A 23,212-nucleotide genomic window follows, 5' to 3' on the forward strand; every position below is an offset into this window, starting at 1 on the left:
TGGCAACAATTAGTACATGACCGGGGTTGTTGGAGAAATATGGGAGAGGCCTTTGCCCTGCAGTGGGCGTAACCAGGCTGATGATGATGATGATGAAGCTGCCCAGTTGGGCATCTGCGCCAGGGCAATTGCAAGGCATTTCATAAATTTAAATAAGCATCTAGCAAGTTGCGCTTCTGGGGTGCCATCTCTACTGCGATGTTTATCACAAGCCGCTTTCTTTAATTATGCCCTAATTTTAAATTTCATTACAATTCTTTCTCAAACACCTTCGTTTGTTGCCTTTTTTTATTTTGCCGTTACCACAGTACGGGAAGCCTCAAGCTCGCTTCTTCCCGACGCCGCCCCGGCTGCGGGGGCCGCCGGGGACCTTCTCCATGGGAGTCTCCGCCGCTGGGAGGTGGCTCTCAAAAGTTCAGAGTTGGCAGACCAGCTCTGGGCCGTCCGGCAAGCCATAGATGCCGCCCGAGTCCAAGGACTTCGAGCCGCCATCTGAGGCCACCACAACGAAACTGCAGGACCATTCATTAATAAAGCTCTCTCTCTCTCTCTCTCTCTCTCTCTCTCTCTCTCTCTCTCTCTCTCTCTCTCTCTATCTCTATCTATCTATCTATCTATCTATCTATCTATCTATCTATCTATCTCATCTCCAGGCAATTATTTCATTTCTTGTTCTTGTGTGGTAAATCCCACTCGTGGGCACATTCCACGGATCAAGGTATCAACATCGACGACGTTCTGCACGGAAGGCCCGTGGCCGGTGCGCACGAGACAAAAGAAGAAGCGAAGCACGAGGTCGCGAGCGCACGCTCATCCCTTCCCATCCGAGGCCGCCGATTCAGAGCCGATCCGAAGGCCTCCCTGCTCTGGACTCGACTCGCACTAGCTGCTCGTCGAGACGACACGGCACAGAGAACGTTCGAGTCCGAGCCGCCGGCCACTCTGCTGCCTCGTCCTGGTACTTTGCTTTCCATTGCCCTCGGTCACCCATTCGGGAAGCCCGTACCAGGACGACCGCCTTGCGCAGTGACCGCGCTACTGGGCTTGGGACTCGGGTGCACTCTCCTTCGCCGTCGGGTGGGCCACCCAGCAAGCAGCCACGCTGGAAGAAGACGGGGACGACATGCAGGCGGCCGGCGCGCTGTCCTGGTGCGCGACCAACGTCAGTCCGTACGTGGCGACGCTGGTGGCGAGCCTGGCGTACGCCAGCCTGTACGCGCTGGTGCCGCACCTGGTGACCACGGTGGTGGCGCCGCGCTGCTTCGCGCCCGACTGCTACGACTTCCCCAACGAGCTGGCCATGGCCATGGACGCCAGCGTGGACCCGTGCACCGACTTCTACCAGTTCTCGTGCGGCCGATGGAGCAAGGTAGGTTTTGCCCATACGCTGCTGGATATGGTTGGGGTATGGCCGGTGGGTGTTCTACGCAACTTTATGTCGTAACTAAGTTTCGTACCAGGTAAGGGTGGAACAACGTACCTGCCCTGATTGCGGCATCTTGAATGTCGTTGTGCCTCACGGTGTTTTCTGTCTTCGTTTAGGGCACAGAGCACGTACGAACAAAACGCAAGACTTGTCAGCAGCAAAGACTTTTGTTTTTCTAAACTCGATGACATTTTCAATGTATGAAAGAATAGGGCCCTGCCCCATTTCGTCGTCCATTGAGGTCCACTTACATAATTGAAGAAAGCGTATGAATTCTTGCGGTACATCCCTCGTTTTTAAACGCTCACAATAGATTATGTGAAATGCCGATCAATGGGTCATGTCTACTTTCGGCCTCGTACGATATGTTCTCGGCACAATTTCCGTTCCCGAGCTAGTACAGTACTTACAAAATAAGTATCATTTGTTTGTACTAATAAGTATTACTTGTACCTCCAGAACTTGTTTGTACGAGTATGTCCAGACAGCAGTTTTAATGTAACTGCTGCTGCGGCAGTTAGGAAAATGTAATAGGGCTGCGGCTTCAAGCTGCCAATAGTCCTATCTGCGGGTACCCTGTCTGTGTCTCCGAAATACAAGTGGAAATAGGTGATCTTATCTTATTTCATTTCCTTAGTTAAAAGTTGACACTTGAGCTGTTGTCAGACAAAAAGAAATTCATCAGCATTTGGCGTCTGCTAGAGATCTACGCCAATGCTGATTAACATGAATCCTCCCCGACAGGGCGAATAGCTGTTTCAGTCCCAGGGCAATCGGGGTGTGGCTTAGTTCTGCCGAATCACTCCGCAGATGAGCTGTCAGCTGCGCTATATCGGCATCTATCTCGGCCACGTCATGGTCTTCCTCTTGAATGAATGATTCAGCGATCCGTTCCTACACCTGACTACCAAACATCGTTTCACGTGACGGGAACATCGGTGTGTTCGTGGCGCAGGTGCACCCGGTGGACACGAACCAGTTCACGAGCCTGCAGCGCAAGATCTTCTTCAGCCTGTACACCGACATCCGGCGCCAGCCGAGCTTGGCCCAAAGCCGCTCGGGCGAGAAGTCGGCGCAGGCTCTGCGCATGTGCGAGGACATCTTCGCGAACCGCGAGGAGAACCTCGAAGGGCTGCGCGCGTTCCTCGGCGACCACGGCCTGGGCTGGCCCGACGCGCCGCTCGACTCGGCCGAGTTCAACGTGCTCGACACGCTCGTCGGGCTCAGCCTGGAGTCCGACGTGCACGTCTTGTTCCAGGTGAAGCTGGTGCCCAACTTCAGGCAGGACGACCGCCTCATCCTGTCGCTGAGCCAGAACCAGGGGCTCATGCTCTGGTTCCAGCACCGGGCGCTACACCTGCCCGGCGCCGCCCTGGGCAAGACGCTGCTGAAGCTCGCCGCCGCGCTGGGCACCGCGGGGCAGGACTACACGTCGCTGGTCGAGGACATGGTCCAGATGGACACCGACCTCATGTCCATGTACTTCGAGTACAAAGAGAAGGACCTCATCGGCTACTCGCAGTTCCAGGTGAGGCATCCCCGTCGCTGTCAAAGACGTCATCTCTAGAGCCAGCTAAGAACGTCAGAGACCAGATGAGAGGTTGTGCCGGATCACGCCTTATAAAAAAGCTTTCGTCAGCGCAAGACTGAAACAGGCATCACACTCAGGAGAACGGCCAACTTTTAGCAGTTCATGTTATTCGAAACTAAGCTTCTTGGCACAAATCAGGACGTCTTTCTTTTTTTGCTCAGTGAATAAATATTGCTTCTAAAGTCACAGATCCGAATACCGGAGCGAAGTATAAAAAACGGGTGCCATTTTACAATGTCGCAGTTACTAGCTGCCACATTGCTTTGCGCCATCTTAAAATTTGAGAAGAGCCAGCTTGCTCAACAGTGCGAGTTGCTAAAATACAAGAACTGATATAAATTTTCATACGCACACGGCTTGCAAATGCCTTAGCGTTCTCTTAGTGATGCGAATGCCTCCAGAGCGCTTTCAATCTACCAGTGAGTGTATACCGCGCATAGGTACTGGCTTTGTTCAGAACCACCGCTTCGACGCATGAATTACACCGACTGCACTACAGGAAACTATGTCGTTTGAAGATCTCTTTTGGGATTCAGGTAAGAATGAGCACACGTAAGGAGGCACGGGTTTGCTGCTTCGAATGTATTTTGACTAGTTCTCACACAAGCATAGAGCCTCCGTGAGTTTGTGCCGTTTACAGCACTGCTACCGTGACTCCGTGGTAGCACTACATCCTCGCTGTCAGCGGCGAGTCGTATCATCAGCGATAGCCGTTGAGATGTTTCTGAAGGAATCGGCTGCCCAAATTCCAGCAGTCCAGCAATCGCCTACAACATGATATCCCTTTTGTAAGCAGGTCCGCATGCACATAAGTTGAGCCGTACGAGGCGAGTGTCTACCACAGGCGTCGCGCGTGCCCCAGCGACTGACATTGCACTCCTTGTGGAAACCCGCTTACACATAAGCGTTACACATGCCTGGCACAAAGATCAACTCGTACGGTACGCAACGCAGGAGCTGGGCGACCTGAGCGCGGGCCGCGTCTCGTCCGAGCGCTGGCTGGAGGCCATCAACCGGCACCTCCCGGAGGAGGCGCAGATGGGCGCGCTCAACGAGCTGTACATCATCGGCACCGCCTACCTGGGCGTCGCCGGTCGCTTCCTGGGCAAGTACGCGCGCGAGCTCGACCGGCTGCGGCTCTTCGTCGGCTGGCACGTGACCCGGTCGCTGCTGCCGCTGGCCTCGTACGAGCTCGCCAAGGCCCTGCTGGCCGAGACGAGCGAGGCGCAGATGGCCGTCGCCTACCTGGAGTCGTGCATCGGCCGCGTGTCCGAGATGGCGCCCTTCGCGCTGGCGCACTTCTTCTTCGCCAAGTTCCTGCCCGCGGGCGCGCTCAAGACGGCCGACCACATGGTGAACGCGATCCGGGACTCGTCGCTGCTCGCGTTCCGCAACCTGTCCTGGATGGAGGACGCGACCCGGCGCGAGGCCGTCAACAAGCTCTCCTCGCTGCACGAGATCGTCGCGTTCCCCAAGGAGCTGTCGTCGGCCGAGGCCATCGACGCCCACTACTCCTATCTGCCGAAGCTCAGGTCAGGACGCGCACGTCAAAGGAGTCCTCTCGGTACTCTCCGCGGAGAAATACAGAAAACAACGCAAGACTGCGAGTCGGCCTAGTTGGAACAAATTCATCTTAAAACTTATTGTGTGCAACAAACAGGGACGAAGAATAAAAGAAACACAAGGACGAGCGCTTTAGCGCTCGTCCTTGTGTTTCTTCTATTCTTCATCCCTGTTTGTTGCGCACAATAATTTTTAAGATGAACAGAAAACAAGTCCTCTATGGAGTTTCCTATAAATATTACTAAACTCCAGCGCTAGTGTCTATGCGAGCTTCAAGCAGGCCGGTTCAGCCAAGGATGCCATTTTGGTGGGCGATCTTGTAGCGCTTCGGAAAGCGAACCATTTGCTTGCCCTCGCATGATTGGTCAGAATGGCGATTTCTCTGACGAAACGTAGCAAGACAGCGAGTCTCTGCAAGTATGCGTAATTGTTACGAATTGTTGTATTTATAGCGCAATATTTCGGTAAAAAAGAAATTTACTCGTCGTTCCTGCCCTGCAAAGGTGGACGTCCAGCGAGGCTGTTGCAAAACCATCACCACAACTGCTGGGGAGGTATGCAAGGCTTCAATGATGGTTCAGATGCTTGCGTTGGGCTTGTTCTTTGTTGAAGCGTACGCTGTTCCGCGTGTTGTATGCGTGATTTCAATGAATATATGCACTGTTCGCCTCACTTTGCTGGCTGCTTGTAGCCTCTGCAATACGACGGGGATGAGTCATTGCATGAGTCATTGCTGATGATAATTTCTGCTCAGGGGTGGAAACAAATAATGCTGACCACCGAAAGGCTAACAGCTTCGCTGTAATCTTGTCAGTTTGCGAAGTCGCAAGGCTGCCTAAAGCCAGTAAGGCCAAATTTAGGCAAAGCTTCGTCTAATGTATACTCCGATATGTGGGTTGGAAAGAAACTACAAGATTTTGCTCTTACATTCGTCTATCCCCTTCTATAGTTATTTCTCGCTTGTGGATGACTTTGAACGGATATGCACTCACACACACTCGTTGGAATGAAAATTCACCCACCTACACCTTTCGTAACACTGCCTACGAGATATCCAAGCGTTACAAACCGTGTTAGAACCCTTGCGGAGGCACCCGCCATGCACTAGTCAGTATTGGCCCACCTGAATATTTATCCTGGGACCCTATAACGTAAAACCATTCCAATATGGTTTTTTCCTATCTCCTGACGTCAAATTTGCGTAACCACCGACGCAAGCATCGGGCGCTCATCCGCAAGGTTGTCTGAACAAACCAATCAAACGCTCTCCTCGTTTATAGGCGGTCACTTTTGTTTGCTTTAAAAACGAATAGCATTGCCTACATTGAGCGCCTTGTCTTATCTAATTGGCTGACAAGAGGCAAGGAGCATGCTCAAGTGGAGAAGAAATCGACGGGGTCGAGCCACCGCGTCCGCTTTCTCTTACTTGGGTTGCGGGGGCTGGTCGAAAATCGCGGCGGCATGCAACGGAAGCATAAGAATGACGCTAAAACGGATCCTCAGCAAAGAAGAGTTGGCAGAACGAGGTCTTAAACGTGCCGAAAGTGCAGGAAAACGTTACACGGTCACGCAAAAAGTTTAATTACACGCAAATAAACCCATGCTCTGCGGCAGGTGCGAGTAGCCAGTGCCTGAGCAATCGGCGGCAGCCATCTTTTATTCCTTTTGGAACGGGGCAGCCTGTGGCTATTCAGAAGAAAATTCAGTTTTGTTCGGCATATTGATGCATCTTTAACGGGTACGCGTCACTTTGACGCCGCGAGTTCTTGTGGTTTTGTGACGTCGCGTGACAGGCAGGTGAAATGGATGTTGCCCGAAAAATTTTCACCAATAGCCGAGGGCTAATGGTGAAAAGGCGTCGAATCAGAAGTGATTATGTTTCTTTTTTTTTCGGTCAGCTCATGCATAATCAGTGTGTTCACATCATATCAGATGGGGAGCTATCGCGGTTTTCGTGACGTCGCGTGACAGACAGGTGAAATGGGGGTGGTCCAAAAAGGTGTTTGACCAATCGCAGAGGGCTGATTGCAGAATGGGATTAGAAAAGTTTGGAATAGTTTTACGTTATAGCGCCACTGCCTACGCATTAACCCCGAAGACGATGTGCAAGGGCGCTACTGTCGCTGTTCGCGTGACATATAGCGCAACGACTTGCGCCTATCGTCTGCTACAGTTAGGGCTGCAGTGTGTCCGGGCGCCTCCTGCAGTGTTTCCGTTTGTTCGCTTTCGTTCCCTATGCTAGTACACTTATGACGCTCCTGTGAAATATATTATCACAATGGCTTTTGTCAAAATTTATTCAAATAGCCTTATTGCCTAACCAAAAATATATTTCTCAAAGGCAACGTTACAATGCCGGCCGATGGAGCTCAGTCCAGCGCGGTACGGATTCTTTATGCAAGGTTCTACACTCTGCAGCAGTAACTCGTTTGGATAATAGAAGCATAAACACCGAAAAAGTTGGATAGAACAACCCAGTTAAGCGACCATACTTGCCGCGGTGCAACAAGCATGTAACAATTAAACGCTGGCTATGTATGTCTTCTGCGGCGTTTACCTTAAACCCGCTAAATCTTGTTTGCTCACGATGAGTTAGTGGTGGTTAAATATAGCATTCTTGTTTCATTTTTTTAACAAACATTCGTCGGTATCAAGAAGACTGAACTAATACCAAAGTCAAAAATAATTCCGCCAGCGCCCTTTGTTTTTCAAAGTGCTTCTCAAAATTGGGTCGTTCTTTGCCAGTTAATGTTAAGCGCCGGTTATTTGAAGTAAAACTGATTGAGGCTTTCAGCGGTTTGCAGCGCATGAAAATGCATGGACCAATATTTATTATCTTTTTCAGTGATGCACGTTCAACTACGACCGGCAATATAGCGGGCCTTGTTTAGTGGGGAGCAGTTATGATGTATCTGTTTAGCGAAACGGACGCAGCTGCTCCGCCAATTTTTCTTTTTTTATTTAATATGGCTTTTCTACCGTGTGCTTGCTGCCAGCGAGTAGCCGAAGCGTCATTCATTCTCGCTCCGGTGGTGCTCGAAAATCAAGTGAATTCACATAACGAGGCTTGTGGTGTCTTCTTTATGAGGCGCGTGTATACGAGGTGGTCTTTCCGTGGGTTGCCGAAGCGAACAGTTCTCGCGGCGTATATAATCAAACCACGGAGGTTCGAGACATCGTGATACGGAAGGTGCTTACATTTTCCTCTTCAAGGCACCCTATAAGCTGCGCTCTAATGGGGAGTGGCGTTCACGAACGCATACTCCTACCGTATGGGAATGGCCGAGAGCCCGATGTGCGACTCCTGGGGGTGCGAGGAGTCCATCGAGCACCTATTGTGTACCTGCCCTCGCTACGATGTCCAACGCCTCTCTCTGCGGGCAACTTTACGCAGACTAGACTCGAGACCGTTCACCGAGTCAAAGATACTCGGACCGTGGCCACAACCGTCACTGGCTCGAAAAGCGATTCGTGCACTAGTGCGGTACTTGAAGTGCACGGGCTTAAGAGACCGCTTATAGTGTCATTGTGTAAGGTGTCCCTCCCACACGTACTCAGTGCTTACTCTCTCCCTTTCTTCCTCTTTCTATTCCCCTTTCCCCCACCCCCAGTGTAGGGTAGCAAACCGGATGCTGATCTGGTTGACCTCCCTGCCTTTCCTACCCTTGCTTTCTCTTTCTCTCTCTCATACGTGTAAAGATTAGGCTTTGCTATTGGCACTGTAAATAACTGCTCGGTGGTTTTGACTTCCATAGTTAACGGTTCTGGTTTAGCGAACAATGCGTGCCTCGCAATGACGCCATAACGAATCGGTTGCTGCTTTCGTTTCGGGAAGGTGTTGGTACGTCAGTGTGACGTCATTCTAAGCACATTTTTTTCTCATCTGGACCGCGTATAGGCTCACCAAAAGTTCTGGAAACTTGCCACAATCAACCTCTGGCTTTAAGACGCAATGCAGTCCTTTGTTATCCGCAAATTATTAACCAGGCGCCAGTAGACGCCTGCAAAACTCGTGACGCCACAGCCAGCTGGTGCGGGGGACCTCAAAGGGGCGGCGTTTCCAGCAATCTTTCCGTTTTACGCCCCTTTTCCGGGTCGACCAACCTTCTTGGTAGCGGCAAGAGTGGAGTTCATTAAAGCTTCTTTCTGGGCGAGTTGGTGCATACTTGACATAAGAATTGTTACAGCGGAAACACATGCAACCACAAAGTAAGAAGGACGGGACACAAGCGCGAGTGGAGTTTTCGCTAACGTAGAAAGGTCCGTTACTAACACAGATGAGGTCCTATCTATCTATCTATCTATCTATCTATCTATCTATCTATCTATCTATCTATCTATCTATCTATCTATCTATCTATCTATCTATCTATCTATCTATCCATCTATCTATCTATCTATCTATCTATCTATCTATCTATCTATCTATCTATCTATCTATATCTCTATCTCTAGCCCCTTTCATATTTGGACGACCTCCTCCGCGCACGGAATGCAAAACGAGGCTGCTCAACATCGCGCATGCGCGTCCCGACGCAGGCGCCCGTTCCTGCGCGCCTACACGGAGTCCCTGCGCGCCGCCCTGGCGCAGTCCAAGCCGCTACTGCGCGGCGGGCGCGGCAACCGGTCCATCAACCGCGAGCTGTACCTGCACGCGCAGCCGATACCGGTGAACGCGTTCTACATGTTCGTCTACCACGTGATGTTCATCATGCCGTCCATCCAGTTCCCGCCCTACTTCGCGCGCTCCCTGCCGCCCGCCGCGCGCTTCGGGGGCCTCGGTCACGTGGTCGGCCACGAGATCACGCACGTGTTCGACCCCTTCATGGGAAACATGGACCAGACCGGAGTCAAGGTATACTCTGCGCGTACGCGGTCCCGTTTTGGGGACTATCATTCATTTCGGTCAGAAGAAAAAATTGTGGGGTTTTACGTGCGAAAACCACTTTCTGATTATGAGGCACGCCGTAGTGGGGGACTCCGGAAATTTGGACCGCCCGGGGTTCATTAACGTGCACCTAAATCTAAGACCACGGGTGTTTTCGCATTTCACCTCCATCCAAATGCGGCCGCCGTGACCTCACTTTGGTCAGAGTGCAAAGATAAGTGTTTGGCTGGATTGTTTGATTACACACCTTTTGTAATAGCAGTTAGCTCCGCCTTACCAAAAGCCAGCGCTTGATTAAGAAGGACAGGATTAGAAAACGAAAGACGCCACTTCACCGATTCGCCCTCAGCTCTTTCTGAAGTCAGCAGATTTTGACAGCGCCTCCTAGGGCCTAATAAACTATCTATCAATAAATACTACGCTGCCTTTTCAAATAAAATAGAGGTTCAGCCTATAGCAACTCGGTGGTTTTCGTGCAAGAAAATGGTCCTAATAGGAGAAAGTTTCGTGATGCCTGTGACGCCACGCTGACGTCAGAGCGATTGTTTAAGCGCGAAAGTTATAGAGAAATAAATTTGGCTTTCATTGTCTCTTCTTTGTGATGCATATTTCACCGCTAAATAGATGCTAAAGAAATCGTTTTGTATTACTGTCCGCAGTTTTAGGCTATTTAGTACATCTCTTTAGTTTGCCGTTCAAGAAAAGAACCTTTTTTCGTAGGATAAGATTCTGCGAATGTTACATGATCCATTAGGGTAACATATCAGAGACAGTGACGAAGATGTTACGTGCCTTCCACGAGAACAGTTCGTCAGACAGAAAGATGCTTCGGGCCTGCGACTAAGCGGGAAATGCGTACGAAATGTCAATGCGCGTCGTCACTGTCGTCAAAGAAAATGCCCAACGAAAGACTGCTAGCTGTGCGTGGTTCCACCGACGTCACTTCAGGGCGGAGGAAGGTGCTAAGTCACCGTAATTTTGCAGCTGGTAATTGCAAACTGGTTCCTTACCCACCCCAGGGATAATGACTCATCTATACCCGAAATCATATGTGAGTTGTATGCGCCGCGTGTACCAGCGGGAGAGGGCCACCCTGACGCACATCCTATGGGATTGCACCAAGTTCCCCTATGAGGCTTCGACAAGTACAGCGATTCCGCCGCGACTCGCGGCTGCGGCGGAATGCTACGACCACGAAAGCCAAACCTTGGCCGTCCAGCAGGTCTCGGTGGCTCTTGAAAGACAAAGGCCGAGCGAAACCGACGGAACGTTGCCCCTCAGGGCGACTGACAGCGGGAGTAACACGCGCTAGAGTTGAGTAGAGACCACCCGCTGAGAAGACGTCAGGGCCCGCGTCACGGCGCCATTTAGTCATGGTGTCGTTCTGCAGGCGACTACATGAAGTTCTCTCTCTCTCTTTCTTGCAGCTGGTCTTAGAATGCGGCACTCTGCTTCGTACCGTACACGTCGGGTCGTAGAAATACTGATATGTGGTCACGCAAAATCCCGTGACAATAATCGTATCCCTGAAAGTGATAGCTCGAGAATACCGCCCCTGCTTGACCCGAGTCGAATTGTCGAAAACCTCCTTCATCTAAAGGCAGGAATACGCCAACGCTAAAGACATCTGAAAAAACAAATATCGTTCACTTCTCGCGTTTTCCTGCGCCGACTGCATTTCCCGTTTCACGGCGTCTTTTGTGCGATTTGCCTGCTTTCTAGAATTTTCAATACAATCAACAGTATATCGGCAAAACAGTATCCAAGCCACCATAATTTCAAGTATTTCGCAACGTAAAGGAAGAGAGTGGCAGGCACGTAATGCAGCAATACATACTGTACGATACTATACTATACTATACTATACTATACTATACTATACTATACTATACTATACTATACTATACTATACTATACTATACTATACTATACTATACTATACTACACTATACTATACTATACAATACTATATAATATCTATAATATAATGCCTGCGTTGCGATCGGCGTTACAGCAAAAAATTCCTGTAGCACCCTGTAACTATACACACCGTGCTCCATACCATTTCGAACCCAGGGCCCATAGTGTCTCTTGCGGGAAAAATTCAACGGAGTTCAAAGATCTTAAAGCTTAGCCAAAAGCGAAATTCTGGAATTTTAATGCACTCCTGGAAACGTTTAAAAAGGCGCCTCGACACCTACCTTAAAAACAAAGGTCACGTTCGCATTCGAGGGCTTTCGAGTGTTCAAAAGAGGACCGCTTCGAACTCCGCGAAGCGCTCGAAACCTCGCCTTTTTTATCGCCACTTGGCGGCGAAAGGGGGGGAGGGGGTGGCTTTGGCCCTCCCCACCAACTCGCAGGGCAAACGATGATGATGACAAAATGTATGTATTAAGGGATGGCGCGAAGGCCTATAATGGGGAATAGGAAGAGGAGGGGGGAGGCATATTCAGAGCCGTCCTAGAAGCTGCGCGTCCTTGGCGAAAGCCAAGAGCGAGTCCAGAATGACCCTGTCGGAATGATAAAGTTTCCTTCCTTCCTCCTCCTCCCCCGAACAGGTGAACTGGTTCTCCGAGGCGTCGCGGCTGAGCTTCATCGGCCGCCTCGAGTGCCTCGTGCAGCAGTACAGCGAGGCGTCGAACCACTACCGCGAGCCCACCTCGCTGACGCTGTCCGAGGACTTCGCCGACAACAGCGGCCTGGAGCACACGTTCGCCGCCTACCGGCGCGCCGTGGGCCGCGGGGCGGACGCCTCCGGGGTGAGCGGCTTCGGCAACGACCAGCTCTTCTTCCTCGCCTCGTGCCACAAGTGGTGCTCGGCGAGGGCCGAGCTCAACTCGCCCTACTACTCGCCCAAGAACCTGCGCTGCAACGTGCCGCTCATGAACAACGCCGAGTTCGCCGCCGCCTACGGCTGCCGGCCCGGGGCGCCCATGAACCCCGTCAAGAAGTGCACCTTCAAGTGAAGGCGGTGCGGCGGGGGAGGGGGCGTGTTATATTATAGAAAGATAAAAGCGATTACGTGTGGCTATAGACGGAGGCTTTATATTTCAATCGATGTTACGGCGAGTAGTTTTTTCTTGTCTTGCGTTGTTTTGCACGTTGAAGAAAGAAATCAGCTTCGTTGGTCTGACACAGTGGAGACCATATATATCTCTCTCGTGAATCGCATCTTGCTAAACGCCTTATTTATTGGTAATAAAAACAACCCAGTATGGAATCGAAAATCGGTATTAGAGACCAGCCGTCTACCGCGAAGCTAATATTTAGTAAAGCGTCTTATTGTTTTTAATATAGGTAGCGTTGTGACGCGCTGCTCCTACGTTTTGCATTTTTACAGATATTTTCGTTTGTAAGTTAATAAAGAGGCACGCCTTAGAACTGGAGATTAGTTCTCCGTGGCGGTTATGAACTCTCTCTCGTTAGGCTAATAAAGCATATTCTGTAGCTCCCCATCAGTATTTACAGCCAGTGGTGAGACTCCTCGCTTCCCACTAGAAAACGGGGGGGGGGGGAAGGGGGGGCATTTCTGCTGTGGTGCAAATCGCGCAGCGCTCGGTGTAGATGCCAAAGCGACGCCAAACTCGCGAGATACTAATGAAGGCGCTAATGCCACAGTTTTGCTGTCAGATCCATGATGTCGGCAACGTATTTAATTGAGCAAAGCCTCGGGAACAAGACAATTGGTTTGGGGGGTACTGATGACGTTTTGGGGTTGAGGGAGAACGCGGCGCGGCGCCCATTGGTTGCTGAAAGCGTTTCTTTTTGTGCGTGCGTGCGTGTGTGTGTGGGGGGGGGGGGTAATAAATATATTTACCACCAGAGAACCTTCGGGTCCCGGATATAACCTGTTCATGCACTTGTCTCACGCCGAACGCAAGCTCACCAGTTCTCACAGAGCTTGTGATCTGCACGACTTTGTTTCAGTAAACAGGAGAATCTAGAATGTTAATGGCAGCCGACTTTCGTTAGGGCTAGTAGCACGACCGTTCAACACGCCACCTACCAAATTTCCACTTTCATACCTGTTGTTAACATTATTTATTCCAGTGTTTACTAAAACAGGACGTTGCTATAGTGCATTTATCAAAGCTTTCCTGTCCGGCCAGGTCATATCGAGGCCACGAGACGCCACAAAACATGGACCACGTGAACATAGTTGCATGCACGAATTGGATGCCTTTACATCTGGCTTCTCCTCAACAGTACCCATTATGTGGATAAGCCTGCATTATGTATGTACTATGTATGTACAGTAGCGTTGTTCCAGAGCGCCCCGAGAGAGAGAGAGAGAGAGAGAAACTTCATGAAATAAAACAAAATTTGGGGTCCCGTGGTTGGGACCTCTAGTCTAGTACTCCGCTGGCGCGAGTGGCTCGCTAAGCTTGCCTCGTCCGCGAGTGCCAGGCACAATTCATTTTCCAAAGCAGGGGTGGCCGGCAGGAACCGACCCATCTTAAATCCCGCATTTCAAAACGTATCGTAGCACCGCGAGTCGCGACTTTGCCGCTCCGGCCACTAATCAGTTGTGCTCATCTTTTTTTCTCTGCCTCACTTTTAGGCCAAGCTATGCGCAAACTAGGCGGCGTGCCTGAGCCCGTTTATTTGTTTTTTATGCGCCAGCGTTATCAGCGATGGAAGTTTCTTTGTCGCAGTTTTCCCCGAATTAGACAGTTAGTTTGCTGGACGACAGACTGTAGCGCGAAAGTAAAAATAGAAGGCACCGTTAAGGAACCTGCGCATTGCAAAGTTCTGTTTCTTACCCTGCAACAAATAAACGCAGCACACTTTGAATTCTCCAGTTTCGCTTTAACGATAAACAATTCACGAAACATAATAGCACTACACGTGAAATAAATTCATCGACGATAACTGTACTATCTCGTGTAAATTTTGAGCACAGCTGCTTAGGTGTTTTGAATACGCGATATATTGCGGCAAAGAATTTCATTCCGAACGACAGGCAACCTCTCGGCGGCTGCACTGAGCTTCTGCTTGGGCAGCTCGTTTAGCGGCAGCGGAAGACGAAGCACCTCCACCGGTTGCGTCGCTCATTGTTCAGCAAGAAAGCGTGAACACGAGAACGCGTAGCTCGCTCGGTGCGCATCCGCTACCGGTGGCGGCGGCGCGGGCGAACTAGCGCATGCGCACTGGGTCCGAAGCCCACGCCTTTGCTTCTGGATTCTCCTATATGCGATACATAATGTGAAGAAGCCCACTCGTGTTATTCCTTTATACTTTAGGCAGCGTCTACTATCGGTCGTAGCGCTTGCGCATGCGTGTTCAATCTCATGCATGTTTCTGGCTCGTCGGAAACGCTCTCAAAGTTTTCGCAGAAAGCCATATGGAAGCAACCAGAATAAACGCACCACGGAGCGGAGCCCGTACTCACAAGAAAGTTTTGCGTTGTAATTCTTCGTAAATAAAATATCAGCAAATCGTGATGGATGGATAGATGGATGAAAAACTTTATTATGCCGGACATAATATTAGCAGAGGTGGCCAGCAAACTGCAAACAACACTTATGAATGTAAAGCTTTGTGAATTCGACCTCATATTTCTAAGCGCACGAATTTTGAAAAGGTGTCTTTACATCTGGCTTCTCCTCAACGGTACCCTTAATGTGGAGAAGCCTACTTAGGTTTATCCCTTTGTACTTGAGCAACGTCTACTGTCGTTGCCCCGAGCGCTTGTGCCCATGCGTTCAAACTAAATAAGCCTGCAAATATGTTCAATGTAAATAGCTCTGTTTTGATGGGTGGAGCCGTTTCGCTATCTCGTACAAGAAGCTTGTTTAAATCACAAAATAGTCGAGTGTCTTGGATACAAACAAAACGGTCGTATACTTGACATCTACTTCCTGGGATCTTAGAGAGACACAGAGAGAGAGTACGAATTATCTACCTGTAGCAAAAGCGCTCCTGTCAGCGTTGTCCAAGAGCCCCTCTAGCGAAAAGTTGTCCTTCCCCGTTCTCTCATGACAACGTCCGCCACTATTTCTTTTCTTTAATTATTATTTGAAATTTGCCCTTTCCAGACTCATGCTACATCGTCAGCTCTAACGAGCTTATCCAGGCTCGTGAAGCACTGGCTTGTGGTTACTTAAAAGGAAGAGGTCCGTACACCAACCAATATGGTGTAAAATAGTGTAAAATAGTTGATTGTCAAGTAATTGCTAGGAGCAGCAGAGTAGGCGTTGGGTACGTATGAGTGAGACTCCTAAAGGTTGCCTGGGAAGCTTCTCAGGCTCTTCGTTAGAGGGCTCCTCACAAAATTCGCGCACTGCAAGAATAGCAAGTGCGGTGCGCAGATCCCGCTCTGACAATCGTGCCCGCAAGATACCAAACCAGTGCACAGAGTGAAAAGGAGCTGAAATTTCAAACCAAAGCCCACCTATTTTGTTCTTTTGTTTTTTTTTCGAACAACCTCCACTTTAAGCCGGATAATCAAGGGCACACACATAACCGCCTCTAAGAGCCAGGCCTACAAAGCCACAGCCATAACCCGCCTTTCATTGAGGTATACACGAAAGGCAGCAGCTAAGACGCGTTGACTTCCACAACAGACATGTGCTTTTCGCTTATTTGTTGTGGTAAGAAAAAAATCCCATGCTTGAAGCTATTGTACTAGAAAGAGCTTAAAAAGTGTCAACAAAAAAAAATTAAACGGTCACGGGACCTTTTATTGAGTGGAGTACGAAAATTGCACTCCGGCAAGAAAAGAATGCCCACAGGTAGGGCACTGTCAAAGCGTAGAACCTTTCTCGTCACAGACACATCGAAAACCGTAAACACTTGTTTAAGGTTTTCGGAAACCCTAAGCCACGTTTTGAGGCAACAACAACATTGAGAAAGAAAAAAATGTCACAGCGAAAGAAGGAAATGGAAGGATAACTGGTCACAGATTAAGAGGACGCTTTAGCTCGCGTTCTTCTAACTTAACACATGCAAAAGGAAAAATCGATTTTTTTTCTCAGCAAACACTGCACCAAATTTGATTAGGTTTGTTGCATTTAAAAGAAAACGTTAAGATATAGTGACTGTTTGTATGGAATGATTTAGGCCGTCAATGTTTAATTAAAAGTTGTTGAAAGTCGCCAATTTTCAGAAAACGAAACTGTCAAGCTTATAACTGCAACTAAGCAATGACTAACGATATCCACAATTCTGTAAATTCCATCTCGTAGCTCATCTAAAGCACACAAAATTAATTTGTTATGCATGCCTCTAAAGTAAACCACTAATATGTGAGTAAGACTTTTGCAAGACTCCTGCAAACGATGTACCAAATTTGTCCGCTTTGCCCCAACGGATGCAGTTTACAGAGCTGCGGTATTTATTCTTGGTGCAGAGCTACAAATTTGTCAACTTCGTTCTCATGTTTCGAACCTACCCATTTTTGAACATTCCTTTAAAGTGATTCAGGCCTTAAATCGAAATTACACTTCAACAGTCACTACATTTATACTTTCTTTCTCAGGCGCAACAAAATTCATTAAAATCTGCCCGGTGGCTATCTCACAAAAGCGTTCAGCGTTTTACATGTATTTCAATAGGTGGCATCGGAGTTGGGCCCGAGCTCCCTTTCAAATACCCGGTTCTGAGCAACCCAAGATGCCCGACTTTTGCGCACCCAATAACGGTGCTGCCACATGCACATGCGTCAACCTCGATCGGATGGATAATGATATCAAGGTCTTGCACTGTGTAAACGTCTGCGCATACAAAGAGAGCAAGTAGCTCCGAAAACTCGGCTGATCGTTCTTACTATACCGCGTCTCATCAACCCTGTGCAGTAAAGCAAAAGCTACGGGTCACGTCAGCCAATCAAAGCATAGAGAACCAGAATAAGGGCTGCTATAACGTCCTCCTGTCTTCGCTGTCAGCGTGATATTCACTGAATAAAGGCGTCATGGAAGTAGTAGTAGGATGCAATGGGGTGAGCACTTCTCCCTTCTATATAACGTGCAGCCTGCTCTTTCGCGCAATGGATACATCGTCATGTACTGGGCTGGCCTCCTGCAGCTAACGCAGGAGCACGCGCTTCGTTTTACACCCTATTGCCTTAAGAACGTGGAACGGACATTCCACCCCGTCTCAGCAGGACGGAGTACAAAGAACATTTTGTCGTTTCTTAGGAAGTGAACGATGCATTTCACTTCATCCGCAGGTAAAGCAGTGCTTTGAAAAGCAGCTCGGGCCCTTTACTCCTCGGATACTCCCCCGAGTATTTTAGGGTGTACTGAGTGGGCTAATTCGATCCCTGTCCTTTGCTACATGAGACGGTGCCTGATCCATCGTCGCGTTGTTGGGCAAACCAATCTTATTATTCAAATATTCTTCAAACCTATTATGCGGTCGTTTTCTGTTTCCCCCGGACATACTCATGCTAGATAATTTTGTCCTGGAAACCAGACACCTTTATTGTCATAGCAATTATACTGAACTGCAAGCGTATTTATGCCGTCTGCGACGCCGTCGCCGTCGCCGTGAGGTTCCGTATAAAGCCCGAGGGCGATAACACCGTCGCCACGCGCCTATAGACTGTATGTGCGAGTGAAAGCGTGGTAGAGGAGACAACGACCGCGGCTCAATCTCGCCCGCGCGAGAGGGATGGAAGCGGAGAGGAAGCGAGCCGTCTTCCATGGCGCGCGATGCACCCAAAGTTGCGAGGCACCAAGCGAGGGGGGGGCGGGGGGGGGGGGGCGTTCTACTCCGACTGCAACTTTCCATGTGGAGGCTGCGCGCGGTCGTGCGGCCCTATCTTGAAAGCGATCTGCAAGGTCGATCCAAATAGGCCGCGAAGCTCCGGGCGAAAGGCGGTCAAGAACAAATTGTCACCGACATCAGCAAGGGTGGTTATGTGATGATGATGAAGCAACATTCACTGGGCCCGAAATAAATCGGTGGTGCACGCAGGCACCAGACGGGGTGGTTCCCTAGTTACGGGACCCATATGTTTCCAGCAGCTCCTGGCCCCTGTCCGTCAGTGCGAGCTGAATCAGTAGGGCGGGGCTGGATAACAAGGTTTCCCATCGCTCAAGGGGTTCGGGATTGGGGGTGTTGGTGGGAAGGGGAGGAGGGGGGGTCTTGAGTTCTGTGCACTCTGCCAAGACGTGCGGCAGGGTGCCCTTTTCTCTTCTGCAAAAAGGACAGAGCATATCGTATTCCGCAGGGTACATGCGGTTCATCAGTACGGGATGCGCAAGCGATCCCGCCTGCGCTCGACGCAGGATCGTCTGTTGTTGCCTGGTGAGTTTGGGGTGCGGTTCTGGCAGTCTGCACCTTTCTTCTCGGTACATCCGGGTAATGTCCCGAAAGCTGGTAACCGGGTGCGGTAGCTCTTCCGGCTCGTGCTCGGCCCGGATTGACATTTCTCGGGCATGGTAGTCGGCGATGGTGTTGCCTGCTACCTGCGAGTGAGCCGGGACCCACATGAGCTCTATGGCTCTTCCCGGAGGCTTGTGCTTGGCTAGAATGGCTCGGGTCGCGGAGGAGATTACCCCCCTGCGGAAGCTTCTGTAGGCTGTCTTTGAGTCGGTGACTACGGTGTCCACGCTCGGCTGTGCGAGTGCGAGGGCTACGGCCGCTTCTTCGGCAACTGCGGGGTCTGTTGTCTTCAGGGACGCGCTGACGATCAGCCTCTCTATTGAAGTAACCACCACGGCTGCACGGTCACTGTGTTTTCGGAGCGAGGCGTCCGCGTAGAGGACCCTGGGGTTCTCTTCCAGCTTACGGGCTAGGGCTTTGGCTCGCGCGGTGCGCCTCTCATCGTCCTTGCCCGGCGTCATGTTCCGGGGAAGGGGTTTTGTCTGAATTATCATTTTCCAGTCTTCCGGAAGGGCCGTCTTGATGGGTACTGGCTCGATCTGCCATCCTATCTTGCGTAGGACGGCTCGTCCGTGTTCCGTGTGACTGAGCCGGATTCTCTGATTAGAGAGGTGGGCTTCGATGAGCTCCTCCACCGTGTTGTGGGCGCCCATGTCTAGCAGTTTTTGCGTGGACGAGTATATGGGCATGCCCAGTGCTTGTTTCGTTGCCTTACGAAGCATCGTGTTTAGGGTGTCCCTATTCGCCTTCGTCAGCTGGAGATACGGGGCGGAGTAGGTAACCCGCGACACGACGAACGCGCGTACCAGGCGCATGGCATCGTCTTCTTTAAGGCCTCGGTTTCTGTTTGATACCCTCCGAATCATACCAAGTATCTGTTCAGTTGTAGTCTTGATCTTTGTGATGGCGGCCTGTGCCTTTCCATCGCTCTGAAGTAGTAGGCCGTGGTTATGTGAGCACAGATCATTTAGGGGCGTTATACGAGCAGCGACTGAAGCGCAACTCTGTGAGGAGGGAACAAACGTTGGGAAAGAAAAAAGCGTTTTTAATTATAGCGAGACAGAGTTTGATTCATTCAACGAAAATAAAAGTCCTAATCAATTTTATATACGCGTGGCGAGAAAAGAAAAGACAACCGTATTTTAATTTATCATTATCAATTAATACCTTTTTTCAGCGCCCATCAAAAGAGGGGGAGGGGGCGATGACGCCGTTATCAGTCGCAACGCGATGCAGCTCTTGAAGTGTGCAGAGAAAAGCGCGTTCGTAAAATTCAGCTGTTACAATACGCCCCCCTCGCACGTTGTGTTGTTTTGCTTGCCGACGCTTGTCTGAACGCGGACAGTTTCATTATTGCTTAACCTGTTCAGTCAAAAGTAGCGAGTTACGATCAGAAGATAATTCTTTACTTTATCTGTTTAGCTGGCCGACGGGTTTCGCGACCGACGATGGGACCAGCGCTTTACACCCAAAGCTTTCGTCGCCCTCCAAAGAAAGTATGTTCTGTGCGGGGGTGCGATTTCGACACCCGTACGGCTGACCTTTTGCTGCTTCACTTTCCGCGCTGAAAGCTCGACACGCCCATCAAGTCGAATGGCGGGACACTTGAATATACACCTCTACTGGCAGCTGGCCACCAAAGCAAATTCCGCGCCTTTTGAGAACAACATGACGCCACCTCTGTTTTTAACGGATATGGCGTCACATTAATTTTTCTGTCGCCAAAGCGTTCCCTCGTCACACAGATGGTGCTAAGCCCCATGAATCACTGCTGCACCGCCATATTTTGTATGGGCTTCAGTGGAAGCTTCGCTACCAGGTATATTTGCCTTGCGGTCTGCGTTGGGGGCAGAGTCTGGATGCGTTGGCAGTTCGTAGCTATATGCGCGTGCTTTGTGTTCTCGGCACTCAATTTGCGCTGAAGCGATAAACAGCACGAACATAGCTTCGCTCGCTGCTGCTGCCGCGTTTCCTCGCCCCAGCGTATTGACAGTAAGTGCCTGCGGTCGTTGAGTGTGATGTGTTCGAGTTTGCTGCGTGTGCTGACGCAATGCTTGTTAATTTATTTAGCAAGCGAATGTTTACAAATTGAGACAGCCGATAAAAGTACTATCTTTACTTCGTATGGCTGTCTGCTAATATGCCATCGCAATCGCTGTACCGCCTTTCGGGCGAAACTGCAACTTTATTTTGAATTTCAATTTAAAAAATTAAAACCGAAACTATTTGTCGGAAGAATTACTACTGATCAGTGGCGTAGCCAGAAATTTCGTTCGTGGGGGGCTCACTTTGCCGCTCGGCCTCCACCTTACAGAATCAGTCGAGGGATCTATATATATGTATATATATATATATATATATATATATATATATATATATATATATATATATATATATATATATATATATATATGTACATATATATAACCAGAAGAAGCCAGTTTGTTGGCTTCTTATCATATTACTAATAAAATCGGGGCCCTCGGTTAACCCCCTTTCTTCTCGTTTATATATATATATATATATATATATATATATATATATATATATATATATATATATATATCATTTAAGCACCTTGTTTACATTTTCGTACATATGCAACGACCACGGGTACATCTCAATGACGCTGTCCTTTGTTAGAATGTATTGCGCAGGAGCAGCTGTCACCGCTCGTGTATTGCGAGCAATTGCTCCGAAATTATAGTCGCAACAGAGAGCACATGTAAAAAAGCGGGAGTTCTGCAAAATATACGAGGGCAAGTCAAATGAAAGTGAGCCAATGCGAATATATGATAAACGGGGTACTTTATTTAAATGTAGTCACCATGAGTATTTAGACACTTGTCCTACTAACGAGTCGCGTAATTCCCGTCTCATAAAACTCCTTGGGTTGCTGCCTCAAAAATCTGTAAATGACTACACGTCATCTTTTGACACGAATCTGGTTCCCTTGAGCAGTTTTTTCAAATTTTACCAAATGTGGAAGACGCAAGAAAACAGGTCTGGGCTGCATGAGGAATGTTGCAACGTTTCCCACTTGAACTTTGCCAGTTTCATATTAACCACATCAGCGACGTAGGAACGGGCAATGTTGTGAAGCAACATGTTCCCAATGCTCAATTTTCCACGTCGTTTGTTCTTGATTGCGACACGCAGCCGATCCGACCTTTCACAATATCTGAAACGATTTAGAGTATCTCCAGGTTTAGAAAATGCGATCAATAATGGCCCCTAACGATCTAAAAAGAAGTCAACACTTTTCCGGCAGAAATGACGGCCTTAGTTTTCCTTGGGAGTGGTGAATTCAAATGCTTCCACTGTATGCTTTGCCGTAGTGTTTCAGGCTAGTAGTAGCGGCACCATGAGTCATCCTCGGTCACAATTGCAGACAAAATGTCGTCACCCTCATTTGGGGTTCTTTGACGTGCACCTAAATCTAAGTACGCGGGTGTTTTCGCATTTCGCCTCCATCGAAATGCAGCCGCCGTGACCGGGATTCGATCCCACGACCTCGTGCTCAGCAGCCCAACACCATAGCCACTGAGCAACCACGGCCTTTTCAATTGTGTTGGGGATGATTGCACGGTGGCTTTGGCCCGGCCATGGATCGTCTTTGTAACTTTCATGTCCTTCTTTGAACAGTTTGCTACAATGCTTCACAGTGGCCAATGAAACGCAATGTTCAACGCATACGGCAGCCATATGGCGAATAATTTCTTTTGGGGAAACATCTTCATGTGTCAAAAACCTCTCGACACCAAGCTGTTCAACTTTTGGAGTGTCCATTATGTCACGTAACCCTGTTCAACCCAGTGTATGAGAACATTAAAGAACATTTAACCTCACCCCTGCATGTCACTTGCAAATGAGATGTGTATGTGCTACGCGCGTGCCTCGAAAATAATGAACCGAACCATTATTGCGCGGGGCGGGTTGTCTCACTTTCATTTGACTCGCCTTCGTACATTAGAAATGCGAAGATACAATGGAATATACATATGTGAAGATACAGCGTGATACAGGGCAAAAATTGGCACTGGAAACAAAGTTCACTGCGCATATACAGAAACCCTCGCAACAAGATGTTTAAATATACGTATACACATAATATATATAAGTCTCCAATAAATCTACGTACCTAAGAAAAAGTCACTATATATAATGCGTCAAACAAGGCAAATAAACAGGTTGCGCAACCACAGATTCACAGATCACAGCACCCCCCCCCCTCCCTCCACTCCCAAAATGTATCGCGTGCGACAGAAGGCGGCGCGCTTCCTCCCCGCTTTTCTCCCTTGCGCACACAAGCGAACGCGTTGCATTCCGTCGAGTCCCCGCAATGCTGGCAGCGAGCGACTATGCATTGTTTCTTTTTCTCGTCTGCTAGCCAGAAAGCGTCCAAAACTCTGCC

The 23,212-nt window shown here is 49.3% G+C and overlaps 1 protein-coding gene across 2 annotated transcripts; it reads left to right on the forward strand.

The window, feature by feature from the left end:
* Positions 1–789: 789 nt before the first annotated feature.
* Positions 790–12,854, forward strand: LOC135896586 (neprilysin-1-like). 2 transcript variants are annotated; one of them, XM_070540662.1, is made up of 6 exons: positions 790–958; positions 1,028–1,369; positions 2,382–2,954; positions 3,972–4,549; positions 9,120–9,435; positions 12,027–12,854. In XM_070540662.1, exons 2-6 carry the CDS (start codon positions 1,124–1,126, stop codon positions 12,432–12,434), a joined length of 2,121 nt encoding a protein of 706 aa, XP_070396763.1. In that variant the 5' UTR covers positions 790–958; positions 1,028–1,123; the 3' UTR covers positions 12,435–12,854. The 2 variants fall into 2 exon arrangements, with proteins under 2 accessions (XP_070396763.1, XP_065281118.2); XM_065425046.2 differs by having other exon boundaries at positions 790–1,369.
* Positions 12,855–23,212: the final 10,358 nt, after the last annotated feature.

Source organism: Dermacentor albipictus, chromosome 6, assembly GCF_038994185.2.
Source record: "Dermacentor albipictus isolate Rhodes 1998 colony chromosome 6, USDA_Dalb.pri_finalv2, whole genome shotgun sequence".
In the NCBI taxonomy this organism is placed as follows: domain Eukaryota; kingdom Metazoa; phylum Arthropoda; class Arachnida; order Ixodida; family Ixodidae; genus Dermacentor; species Dermacentor albipictus.